The 13,886-nt window shown below is 42.9% G+C and overlaps 1 protein-coding gene across 6 annotated transcripts in view; it reads left to right on the top strand.

Moving 5' to 3' along the window:
• LOC142657678 (E1A-binding protein p400-like) overlaps positions 1-13,886 on the top strand; it is a 164,213-nt gene that overhangs the window by 33,434 nt on the left and 116,893 nt on the right. For 5 of the 6 annotated variants that reach the window (XM_075832966.1, XM_075832984.1, XM_075832999.1 and 2 more), the window contains 4 exons: positions 2,857-2,967; positions 5,549-5,871; positions 6,252-6,506; positions 8,919-9,104. In XM_075832966.1, the coding sequence (XP_075689081.1) occupies positions 2,857-2,967; positions 5,549-5,871; positions 6,252-6,506; positions 8,919-9,104 (875 nt within the window). The remainder of the gene's footprint in view (positions 1-2,856; positions 2,968-5,548; positions 5,872-6,251; positions 6,507-8,918; positions 9,105-13,886) is intronic. The other variant, XM_075832993.1, reaches the window with a different exon arrangement.

Genomic DNA, 13,886 nt, shown 5'->3' with positions numbered 1-13,886 from the left:
GATCTGTGGTTAGTTCCCAAAAGGGGTTTGGAACCACCTCCCTGCCAAGTTCCTTCAAAAACTGCATGAAAATGTACCAAGAAGAATTGATGCTGTTATGAAGGCAAATGGTGTACACACCAAACTTTGATTTAGATTTTTCTTCTGTTCATTCACTTTGCATTTTGGTAATTGATTAAAAAAAAATATATATATATTAAAGAGGCTCTGTCACCAGATTTTGCAACCCCTATCTGCTATTGCAGCAGATAGGCGCTGCAATGGAGATAAGAGTAACGTTTTTATTTTTAAAAAACGAGCATTTTTGGCCAAGTTATGACCATTTTCGTATTTATGCAAATGAGGCTTGCAAAAGTACAACTGGGCGTGTTGAAAAGGAAAAGTACAACTGGGCGTGTATTATGTGCGTACATCGGGGCGTGTTTACTACTTTTACTAGCTGGGCTTTCTGATGAGAAGTATCATCCACTTCTCTTCAGAACGCCCAGCTTCTGGCAGTGCAGATCTGTGACGTCACTCACAGGTCCTGCATCGTGTCGGCACCAGAGGCTACAGTTGATTCTGCAGCAGCATCAGCATTTTCAGGTAAGTAGCTACATCGACTTACCTGCAAACGCCGATGCTGCTGCAGAATCATCTGTAGCCTCTGGTGCCGATGTGTCCTCGCTCGTCTGACACGATGCAGGACCTGTGAGTGCCGTCACAGCGTGATCTCTGGAGAACACGGCTGTGTCTGCACTGCCAGAAGCTGGGCGTTGTGAAGAGAAGTGGATGATACTTCTATACACAACGCCCAGCTACCGTGTTTCCCCGATAGTAAGACACCCCCGATTGTAAGACGTATCGGGGGTTTCAGGGGGGTCGGCTAATATAAGCCGTACCCCGAAAGTAAGACATATGTCTTTCGGGGAAACACGGGGGTATTGCCGCCTCCTGCCCACTTCCGCGCCGCCCCCCTCTCCATACGTCACCGCGCCGTCCTGTGATGGCGCGGGTACTGAGACTGTACCCACGCGATCAGCGGCAGGAGCACGGCTGTTATACACAGCCTGGCTCCTGCTGCAACTGCCGGAATCGAAGCGCGCGCCTATTCCGGCAGTTTAACCCATTAAATGCCGCTGTCAATAGTGACAGCGGCATTTAATGTGTTTGACAGAGGGGTGAGCTCCCTCTGTCACCCGATCGGCGCCCCCGCAAACAAATCGCGTGTCGCCGTCGGGTTTCCATGACAGCCGGGGGTCTAACAAAGACCCCCAGGTCTGCCTTCAGCATCTGCCTGTTAGGCGATGCCGGAGGCATGACCTAATAGGTTGCCTGTCAGTTTTACACTGACAGGCAATAATGCTTCGGTATACTAAGTATACCAAAGCATTATATATGCGATCGGCACATCGCATAGTGAAGTCCCCTGGTGGGACTAAAAAAAAAAATGTAAAACCGTTAAATAAACTTTGTGAAAAAAAAATAAAAAATAATTCGACAATTTTTTTCCAATATAAGACATACCCCGAAAGTAAGACACTGTCTTACTTTCGGGGAAACACGGTAGTAAAAGTAGTAAACACGCCCCGATGTACGCACATAATACACACCCAGTTGTACTTTTACTTTTCAACACGCCCAGTTGTACTTTTGCAAGCCTCATTTGCATAAATACGAAAATGGTCATAACTTGGCCAAAAATGCTCGTTTTTTTAAAATAAAACCGTTACTGTAATCTACATTGCAGCGCCTATCTGCTGCAATAGCAGATAGGGGCTGCAAAATCTGGTGACAGAGCCTCTTTAGCACTTCTATTTTTGAAAGTATTCTTACTTTGTGCATTTTTCCACAACTGCCTTAAACTTTTGCACAGTACTGTAAAATGTTATGCAGCTTTTTTTATATTTGGTTTAAATTTCTAGCATTTTACTCTGAGCGACATATTTATTCATTTGCATCAAAATTCAGTCATTTGCGCCATGCTGTCAGTTTTAAAAAATTAAGTGAAATTGCTGTAATTTAAGCCAGTGGGCCAGTTAATAGGACCCATTTAGCTTTTACATTTAGAGACTGAAAACCGTTAGGGTATGTTCACACTACAGCGTCCGTAACGGACGTAATTGGCGCTGCTTTTCATTGGAGTCAATGAATAACGGCTCCAATTATGTCCCAAGAAGTGACAGGTACTACTTTGACGCGGGCGTCTTTTTTACGCCCCGCCTTTTGACAGCGGGGCGTAAAAAAATGACCGTCTGAACAGAACGTCGTAAGACCCATTCAAATGAATGGGCAGATGTTTGCCGATGCTATTGAGGCGCATTTTCGGACGTAATTCGGGTCTTAAACGCCCGAATTACGTCCGTAAATAGTGTATGTGAACATACCCTTAGGCCTCATGCACGCGACTAAAATATTTATCCGCAATTACGGGTGTGTCCGGGCCGTAGAAATTAACTGTAAAAAATAGGTCGTCCAATTTTTTGCGTTTACAGACCGTTCTACTATACTTATTACTGTGAGCACAGTCTGCAAATGCGGGTGATAATCTGCGGCCCATCCGTGTAGTATTTACTGACTGTACCTACTGCACGGTCGTGTGCGTGAGGCCTTATTGATTTCCTTTCTTGATTGAGAGCTGTGATACAAGTGTCGTCTTGCACTTCGGTCAGTTGGACAGATTTTCAGCCTGTAAACTAGAACATTTCCATTCCTTGACTGTGTACTGATTTCTCAGTTTCTCAACATCTAATTACGAAATGTATTAGAAAGTTGCTGAATTTTTCATGAATCCGCTTTATTTTGATAAAATCTGAACACCCGCTTTCTGTTTCCTTGTACTACTTATTCCTTATATGTTAACACTTATAATTCCAGACTCCTCACCCACACAGCTTTTTGATTCCATCCAATCTGAGCATAGATCTCAATCACCAAATGTCACCCATGTGGTAGCTCCGCAGCATCAGCCCACTCCGGGTAAAATAGGTAATGTATTTGAATACACGATTGGCCTTGAGTAAAAGGAAATGTGTCCTTGAGACTTGGCCGCAAATAAGTTCAGGTTTGGTTTCTGAAACTCTCATGGTTGCTATGAGCAATACATTTAATAACATGTAAATTTTAAATAAAGTATTGCTACATAAAGTAGAACTATTTTGTGGGTTAATAGGAATTGCTTTGAATGTTTTTTATGAATCCACTAAAAATTACAATACCAATTTGGGTAATGAACTCTTAGATACTTTCTGAAGTTAAATTGTTCAGTCTCATTGTTGATGGAAGTACTTGGTAAATGTTGCTGTGAAAGCTTGTGTACTTGCTAGATTTATTAACCCATATCTGTGTGTCTGCAGTGGATGCAGTCACAAGCTTTCAGAGGTGCTAACCAAATGCTCACACTTGTAATCTGGTGCTTATTACATCTTCAAGTGGATCTGTTTATACGTGAAAATCCAAAACAATTACGCCATGTTTTAACCCAGCATTAGACCTACATGCATGCAATCTGTATATAGTCTTTGCTCCGTCTTTCCCCTGGTTCCTCTCAGTAAGGCCTCATGTACACGGCCGTAGTCTGTGCCCGTAACACATGACGGCTGCGGACTGTCACCCGAGCTCCCATTACAAAGTATAGGAGCTCGGTCCGCAAATTCCAAAAATAGGACATGTCCTATTTTTTTGCGTGTCAGACGCTTGCTTACCTGTAGATATACAGGAAGGTGTCCGTGGGCCATAGAAATGTATGGATCAGTATTTTTATCTGCAATTACGAATCTGTAATTGCGGATAAAAATTACGGTCATGTGCATGCTTGAGGCCTAACAAATAAGCACCTTATTGCAAAGTGTGTTCACTACGTATGTTCATGCTGTTAGAGAACCCGACGCCATGTTTGACTTTTATAAAGGTGAGGGCGTCTTGCTACTAGTTGGTAGAATTGTACTGCCTATTCAGCCCCCTAAAGTGCCAAACAAATGACTCTGTAGAAGCATTGGTGTCATAGTTGGTACCACATGACTCTTCTCAGCTAATCGGCAGTACTGACAGACCATGTGATACATTATGGGATGTCAGAGGAACAAGAAATGCTGCTTTTCAACACTCATTGCTTGAAAATGTTGTGATCTGAATTAGTGGTTGATGAAAGGTGGGGATATTAACCCCTTCCCGCCGCAAGACTAACATTTACGTCATAGGATCTGTATAGTTCACGCTATGTGACCTAAATATACATCCTAGTGGATGCCGGATGTATTACAGTAGATAACTTTAGTCCCAACTGTTTAACCATTTGGATGCCTGAGTCAATGTTGAATGCTGCATCTGTGGTTATACAGGGGGAGGGGGCTCCCTCTGTCACCCATGCCCCCCTTTCCCTGCGACATGATCGCAAGGTGCTGATTGCTTTAGAAGCTAGGGGCCCAACAATAACGTTTAGGTCTACCCTCTTAGCACACCTTTTAGGCCCTGCCAGAGGGCAAAATAGTATGTTTTCATAGTTCTGCTGATAGGCAGAATACACAGCAATATGAAAGCATTGCAGTGTATTATATCAGCTTAGTCACCTGGTGGGATTTAAGAAAAATGACAAAAGTTAAGTAAAATGTAAAAAGAAGTAGACAAACTTTTTCCCAATAAAAAACTATACACATAATTGTGTTAGTCATGTTCGTAATGACCTAAGCTATAAAATGATCACGTTATTTAACCTGCACGGTGAATGGCGAGAAAAAGTAAATAAACAAAAATGCAACCAACAATGTCGGAATGTCGCAGTTGTTTTTTCGAACTCCTCCAAAATAATAAGTTATGCAATACATTTTCTATTCCACAAAATGGTGCCATTAAAAAAAATACTAGTACCCCCCCCCCCCACTGCTAAAATAAAAAAAAGTTACGGCGTTTAAAAATGCAAAGATAAAAACAAAAAAATCCCCCTCAAAAAAATCACTGCGTCCTGAAGGCCAAAATAGCGGCGTCTATCAAGGAACACTAAACCTAGAAATAAGCCACAAATAAACTTGCTCACACGGTTTGTCAGCCATTAGGATTTTCTTTGCATTTTGAAACGAACTTTGTTTTTTTAGAAATCCTGCAGAGAACACGGGCTAGACTCCTGCTGATCTGTTCCATTTTTAGCTGTGGAACGGTGGAGGGGCGGGGCTTAGCAATCCAGTTGTCTTACAGCAAGACACAGGGCAGTGAGGAAGAGGGGGGGGGGGGGGTTCATGGCTGATCTCCTGTGAAACCGAGAAGATTTACTTCTATATTTTACAGTTTTAATTGTAATATGACTGAGATAAAGGGAGGAGCTTTCTTTTCTGTGTTTTGTTGAGAGGGGTATCTCTGGGGCTTTTGAGCTTTACATACAGATTACTGCTGAAATTTTCCGCAGCTATGTATTAATTTTTTTTTGCCTTGTGTTAAGCAGGTCTCTATATTACCTCTATTTTGCATGTTTCTTTATCTCTTCTGTTCTCCTAAACTAAGATAAAGCAGTTCTCTAAACAGCTCACAGGTATCGAAACGCATGGTAGATGATTGCTTGTTCCCTCTCCCTCCGTAGGTTCCTTCTGTGCTACATTTGGGATGCCGCCGTCGCACCAGTCTGCTTCTGTAGATAACAGACAAAATCAACCAACCAAGGTTTCTCTGGTGCCAAACCCTGCCAGCTTACATTCTTTGAGCAGATCTCCAGCTCCCAGAATTTCTGTGTCTACTGTGCCCACCACTGTGCATCTAACACCGCAGCCACACTCAGATTATTTGAAAGGAAAGCCTCAGGCTTTTGGCACTACCAACCTGCAATCTACTCAAAGCCAAAATTCCCATCATTCCCAAGAAAAGCTGCTGGGTCAGTCATCTTCCCCGAAAACGCCTTCTCAGTTGGTATGTAAAAATATACTATGTTAAAAGCTTTGATGGACTTGCTTTTACTACTGTGTATTAATGCAGCTTGATAGTAACAATGGTGCAGTCACAATATAAATATATATTTACGTTTACACAATAAAAAACAAATGTACCGCTGTATGTCACACTCATGGTGCTCCAAGGAAAGTACATATGAGGAGCTGTTCATTGGGTTTCTGACACTACAGCCTGCTTTAGCGTCCCGTGTGCATGCCTGTTGTGGTCCCTAGTCATTTTCTTTCATTGACTAACAAAATAACTCTACAAGAGCAAAAGACCTACAGAGGAATTATTTTATTACTCATGTTTATGTATCACTTTATTTACTTTATCTTGTTTTTATGTTCTTGCCTCAGGTTTCTTCTTCAAAACTAGGCTCTGATGCTGGAAAATGTATAGTTCCCGCTCCCTCCTCACCTACTACGCCAGCCTACATTCTAGACTCTGTTCTCCCTCCTGTACATGTCTCACCCAATAGGATGCTGTCTCCGGGGGCAAGCAAAGTACTCTCCCCTGCCTCATCAAAGTCACCTTTGCATTCTGGAGTTCAAGACCCTCTCGCTCTAGTTAATGAGGACATTCAGCAAGAAGTGTCGAAACCCCTAGAACAGGTAAATGCAGTGGTTTTGTTTTTAGTTATTTTTTTATTGCAGTAACATCTATGTATATTATAAGTGCATTATGAGAAATTTACAAATAACATGATTGTGGGTCCCATGTAAATGATATTTTAGTCTGTTATGTTTTTTGTGTAATCTAGATATATGATGTGGTAGCGAAACACCATCCTGCATAGATGGAAACTGACGGTACTTGACACAGTATAGTAACTATGATGCGCTTTTTCCTGTCAGTTCTAGTTAACACCGTTTTTTTACAGGCAGAAAAAATCTGCCTCCGAAGTCCTTCTGGAATTTCGAGGCAGATTTAGAACTGCCTGCGCTTTTTTTTTAAGCGTTTTTCACAGTATTTTGTACCCACAGCCATTGAAACTAATGCAAGGACCACGGGCAAAAAACACAGCGAATAACACTCAAAAAACAAGCGACACCGGTTTTTTCTGCCTCCCTTTGGAGGCGGAAACTGCGACAAGAAAGGACTTCTCGCCTTTTTCGGTCGCATCAAAATCGTGGCCCAGAAAAACTCTGTGAACTGACCCTTAACTGGTTGCCGACACAGGACGAGTATGCTCATCCTGAGCAGCGAGCACTTCGCGCATTAGGACGAGCATACTCGTCCTGTGTGACAGCCGTCTGTGCCGTCTCTGTGTGTGCGATCGAGAGCGGGGCAACGGCTGTAATACACAGCCACGGCCCCGCTCTGACAGCGGATAGAAGAGAAACATCTTCTCTCCGCTGTTAACCCTTTGAACGCCGCGATGACAGCTGATCGCGGCGTTCAAAGAGGGGGGACTGCACATTGATCGCGTCACAGAAGATAACTGTGACGCGATCAAAGCCCACAACTCGTATGGCCAGACAGCCCAGGGTCCAGTGAAGGACCCCAGGGCTGTCTGAACATATTTCCTGTTGTTAGAGCATACTGAGGTATGCCCTAACAACTGCCTGTGTACGATCAGTAACAGGCTAATGTACTGGCATATATCTATGTATCTCAGTATCTATGCCAGTACATTACAGTTACAAAATAAAAATCAAAATGATAAATCCCTTTATGGGATTAAAAAAAAAAGTTAAATGAATGTAAAAAAAAAATAATGGTAAATAAATAAATAAAAAGTAAATAAAATCCACAGAAACACACATTTTTTATAATAAATAAACTTTTTAAAATATAAGTCCCAAAACATGAAATAATATAGACATATTTGGTATCGCCACAACCGTAACAACCTGTACAACAAATGTATAACATTATTTATGATGATCGGTGTATGGTGTAAAAAAATAAATATTAAAACTGCTGCGGAACTGCTTTTTTTCTGCAATTTCACCAAAATAAAAATTTATAGAAATTAAACGATAATGTATTTGTACCAAAAAATGGTACGTACATAAAGTACAACTCGTCCCGCAAAAAACAAAGTCTCATACAACTACATCGTACAAAAAATAAAAGCGTTATGAGCGTCGGGATGCAAAGAGGGAAATTAAAAAAAAATTGCTCTGTCCTCAAGGCTAAAATTGGCCGTGTCCTTAAGGGGTTAACCTTCTAATACAAAATGAATCTCTGTGTATGTACTGTAGCATATTCATTTGTTTGTTGAAAGGAGTTTTCCCTTAAATCTTTTCAACTCCTAGATTTTGTGTGTGTGTGTGTGTGTGTGTGTATATATATATGTGTGTGTGTGTGTGTGTGTGTGTGTATATATATATATATGTGTGTGTGTGTATATATATATATATGTGTGTGTGTGTGTGTGTGTGTATATATATATATATATATGTGTGTGTGTGTGTATTATAACGAAATGTTCACAGCACTCCAAGATATTGTTGCACATGGAACAATAAATCACATTTTCTATGTCAAAAAAAGTTACATTTCAGTCCTCTCACATGACCTTTCTTTGAGGACTGAAACGTAGCTTTTTTGACATGGAACAATAAACCACATTTTCTATGTGCAACAATATCTTTGAGTGCTGCGATCATTTCGCCTTTGGTGTATCTACAGGACTATATGGATTATGGTCAGGCGCGCATAGCACCCGCTACTTTCTATAAGTATATACATATATAACGCACCCGCACACACAGACACATCCAGTACTATGTGTTTAGAAAAGGAAGAGCTTTATTAGCCAAAATGCAACGTTTTGGCCCAATATCCTAGAGCATCTCTCAAACTCTGTCATATATATATATATATATATATATATATATATACACACACATATAATATTTGTGTGTGTGTGTGTGTGTGTATATATATATATATATATATATATATATGTATATATAATCTAGCTCTATAATCTGTCCACACTAAAATAGTCGCAGAATCGTAGAAGGTATAAGGCTGTTCATTATAAATGTTATCGATTTATCTTTGTGTAACAGGAAAACAATATCCACCAGCGAATAACAGAGCTGCGAAAAGAAGGCCTGTGGTCCTTGAGAAGACTACCACGACTAATGGAGCCTTCAAGACCTAAATCCCAGTGGGATTATTTGTTGGAGGAGATGCAGTGGATGGCAGCAGACTTTGCCCAAGAAAGAATGTGGAAAATTGCCAGTGCTAAGAAGGTATTGCAAGCATATGAAAAAAAAAGAAATAATTTTAAACATTTGCCATACTATAAAGGATGATACTTGTAGGTTTCCAGTCTGCATGTTATGTAACCTAAGCTTTTCAATAACAAACTGCTTGGAAACCTTATGAATTGGTTCTTCTAAAACCAATTACATTATTCATTTCCAAACAGACTTCTGTGGTTGTGTTGCTAGAGAACAGAGTGTCTGCAGCTCTGAAGTTTACCACGTCTCTGTAAGTCACAATACACAGTTGTATTGGAAATTATACCTCTCTGTGTAGGCGTATTAGTTTATTTAATTTTTTTTTGTCGTTTCCGCTGACTTGGAATACATTTTTTCAAGGAAGACAATGATTTCTCATTAATGCACAGTAATCTTTTGCTGTATAGAAAATGCATACAACTTGGGCTACGTTCGCAGTATACACCAAATATATTCATTGTCTATATTTGGCTCTACATATGCCGACAGTGTCCTTTTGGCATACATACCACATGTACGTATGTATATATGTATGTGGAGGCATATAATTTTTTTTCTTGTTCGTTACATTGGGGGATGCCGACCGTGGGTATATGCTGTTGCCACTAGGAGGCTTGACATTATGAAATAAAAAAGTGACCCCTACAGGATATACCCTGCCCACAGACCCTGATATATTCAGACGTCGCTTAGTGTCGTAGGAGGCAGACACTTCTGCTGATAGCAGCAGAGTCTCTACCAAGACATATATATATATATTTTTTTATTCTCCCTGTGTTCCCATTCGGCAGGCGCACCGTGTCATATACAAATGCACTGCTGTCCAACCTGCCTATGAAGACAACCCGGACAAGAGCGCCAGCTCCTCTAACACCTCTCCCACCGGCATCCCCTTTAGCTTTTTTTTTTTTTCCCTATCTCCTCACTGATAGGAGTACCTCTTGCTACGCAGTATGAGTGATATTTTTTTTTCCCCTGTTTCTTCCATCTCACTACTTCAGTGTCAAGTTAAGTAACCCTCTCTACTGCCATGTCTGACCCTAAAGTGAAGCCTTCACGCTAGACTGCCTTTGCCATTTATTATTCCTGCTAAAAGTGCAATACTTAATTTCCTTGTGGTCGGTCTACTTCCTTATGTGCTGCATGCCGGCCTCCTAGCCAAATGACTGCGACCTTTGCCACCCCCAGTGTTGCTCACCCCAGTTATGATGGGTGTAAATACGGCATGGGCTAACTTCCTTTTTCTGGACGGCTAATAACCTGGCGAACATTACTCAGTCCATTCTGGGTGGCATGTCTGCCCACACGCCGAACACTTGTTTTGCCCGTCCTCTTATGGACTCCCCGTCCATATTTTCCCCTTGTGGCCGACCCTACAAGCATATCAGAGCTTCTCGTTTGCCTTCATTTTCACCATCCTCTTCTGTTTCACCTCCTCCATGTGGGCAAGGTCTTTTTGGTCCTGATGTCAGGTCTGGTGCCTCATCTATAGAGGATTTTATCTGACGGTGAATTCTCTAATTCCAAATCTCATTCAGTTGGTAAGGGTTCTTCTACCCCTCTTCCAGATTCTCAGTGGAGGTGCTAATTAGAGCTGTCCGTGACACGCTTCAGGTCACTGATTTTGCACTTTCCGCTGACTCCATTTCTTTCCTTCAGCCCCAACGTTCTCAGGCTGTTTGTCCAGCCCACTCAGAAGTAGAGGGTATTGTCTTTAAAGGAACAGTGTCATCACAAATAATTTTTTCATATGTTAAAGATGTTAGTGCTTTAATAAAAACGTTTATATTCATTTGTGTGTTTGTGTTTTACTGTTTCTTATTTTTACACTTTTTCTTCCCTATGGGGGCTGCCATTTTTTGTTCCATTTCTGTGTGTGTCGATTAACGACACACACAGACATGGAATACGGCAGCCACAGTCCCATAGGGACTGCGAACGGCTCCCGTCCCATTGACTGCCGTGTACGGCGTCTGTGTGGGAACTGCGCATGCGCGCTCCCACACAGTCCTATTTGAAATTGACGCCGTCCGGCGCCATTTTCCTGTGGACCGGAAGTCGCGGCCGGACAGTAATATTACTACCTCCGGTCGCGGCTTCCGGACTTGTGCACATGGAACAGCGGCAGCAAACGGAGCGGACGGGCCGGAGGGAGCCGCGGCGGCAGGAGCAGGTAAGAGATTTCAATGTATGTTAGTGTTTGTGTGTGTTTACTACTGTATGTAAACCTACTACACTGTGGGTTACCTCAAAAAATGGCGACACACAGTGTAGGAGGTTAAACCTTTCAAACCCCTCGTTTATCCCGGCACTAGCCAGGATAAAGGAGGGGGGGATGCTGAGAGCTCACTAGAGCGAGGGCTTTTAACCCAATGTTGCAATGCTGCAATTTTGGGAACTAGCTCCATCTAGTGACCAAAAATGGGTAGTATTATAAATTAGAAAAAATTTATAATATTTCCTGACTCGCGAAAAAAATAAAAAAAATTTGAACAATGTTTAATCACCCACACACTAAATGTTTAATTTTTTAAAAAAAATCATGTTTTTCTGGCAACACATTCCCTTTAAGGAATGGATGCACTCAGTCAGGAAGTCTACCCACTCTAGCTGTCTGGATGTTTCTACCCCTTTCAAGAGGGCAATTCTTCCACATGGGTGTGGACTTCTGCGGTAGATTCTCCGGGTCCTTGCCTATCCAAGGCCACTACCTTGCTGATGCAGATTCCACTTCTTTGAAGGATCCCCTGGATTGCAGGTGGACTCCTTTACTAAAAGCGCTTTTGAGGCCTTGGGCTTTGTCCTTCGCCCAATTTTTGCATCTGTCTGGGTTAGCAGAGCAGTCACTGCATAAGCTCACAAACTCTGTCATGGCCTGCTTTCAGGCCCTCCTCAGGAGGAACCAGTTGATCTGTCTCACCTTATCTCCAATTCGTCCAAGTGTGAAGCTGCCTGCCTGGTGGCAGCGCCTTCTGCTTCCTCTGTCGCTATTCGCAGGCCCACTCAAGGCTTGGTCTGCTGATTAAGCCTCCAAGTGCCCCCTGACTGCTCTACCTTTTTCAGGGTCTCGTCTCTTTGGGCCTAGGTTGTACGAGATTATCTTGTATGCCACGGGTGGCAAAAGCACCCATCTTCCTCAGAGTAGACCGAATCGCTCTACCCCAGCCAAAAAGGCGGGGTCCGCGGCTTCGTTCCTTTCTCCAACACCACTTCCTCCAGGCCGCAGACTAACCAGGATTAGAAGGCCAAACCTTCCTTCAACACCCGGACCTCCTGGCGTCCCCGACAAGCAAAATTTGGAACCGGTAGAGCCACTTCTGCCTGAAGGTGTGCCCCCACTCGATTTTCCTCGGGTGGGGGACAGGCCTCTGTATTTCAAGGACATCTGGCGCTCCCACATTTCGTATGCCTGGGTTCATAAGGTGGCATCTTTGGGACACACAATTGAATTTGCCCGCCTCCCTCTAGAGCGTTTCTTTTAGTCTTCAGTTGCACAGTCCCCATCCAGGGCGGCAGGATTCTCTCCTTTTACAGAGGGGTTTGGATCACGGTTTAGCTCTCCGCTCCCTGAAGGGGCAGGTGTCTGCCCTTTTCATCTTGTTTGGTTGTCCGTTGGCGTCTAAAGCTGACATTAAGAGTTTTTGCAGGGGGTGGCTCATGCGGCCCCCCTTATCGTCCTCTGATTACCTTGTGGGATCTGTATTTGGTCTTGGATGTCTTACAGTTGACTCCATTTGAACCCTTGAAAGAAATCTCCAATTCTGTCCTGGAAGGTGATTTTTCTGGTTGCGGTTACCTCCATCCGGAGGGTCTCATAGTTTGCGGCTCGCTCGTTCTCCATTTCTGACTCTTTACCGAAAGTCGCTGCACGGTGCCCTCCTTTTCGCCTAAAGTTGTTTTGGCCCTCCACATGAATGAGGATATTGTCTTGCCGTCTTTGCCTTTCTCCCAGTGAGGAAGCGTTTCCCTCCACAACCTGGATGTTGTTCCTGCTTTGTTGATTTACCTTTCTATCACTGCTCCCTTCTGGCGGTTGGATTCCCCCTTCATCCAGAGGGTCCCAGGAATGGTTTGGTGGCCTCTAAGACCTCCATTGCTCGGATTCAAATGATTGTTCGCCAAGCTTATCACATCCGGGGAAAGGTTTCTCCTTTCTGGATTACGGCCGTCTACCAGAGAGGTTAGGGCTTCCGGACCTCTGCCCTTCAATTGTGCAAGGCAGCCATGTGGTTTTCTCTGCGCACCTTTGTCAATTTCTACCAGGTGCATAACGCCACCTCTGCAGACTCTTCTCTGGGTCTAAAGGTATTGTAGGCATCTGTGAAATAGCTGACCATGTCCTGTGTTTTGTTCCCGCCCCTGAGGACTTCTCTAGAACGTCTCATGGTCTGTGTCCCCCTATGTAACGAACAAGAAAGCAGAATTTTTTTGAGTACTTGCCGTAAAATTCTTTTCTTGTTCAAATCAACCACTGCCACCCAATTGTTTTCAAGATTTTTGTGCATTTGTGGTTGTCAGTTCGAGGGATTCCCCTCTCGTGTTTGACACCTCTTACCTTGTATCCATTTCTCCTTCTTGCGGACAGACTGAATAGCTCACTGTCTGTGGACAGGGTATATCCTCTAGTAGGAGTCACTTTTTTTATTTTTTTTATTTCATAGTGTCAAGCCTCCTAGTGGCAACCGCATATACCCATGGTCTGTGGCCCCAATGAACTGGACAAGAATAGGATTTTGAAGTGAGCACTCAAAAAATCCTGTTTTTCTTTTCTCACTGTATTGAAAAGTAGTT

Source organism: Rhinoderma darwinii, chromosome 1 (genome assembly GCF_050947455.1).
Source record: "Rhinoderma darwinii isolate aRhiDar2 chromosome 1, aRhiDar2.hap1, whole genome shotgun sequence".
Taxonomy (NCBI): domain Eukaryota; kingdom Metazoa; phylum Chordata; class Amphibia; order Anura; family Rhinodermatidae; genus Rhinoderma; species Rhinoderma darwinii.
This window is presented reverse-complemented; position numbering and strand designations above follow the sequence as displayed.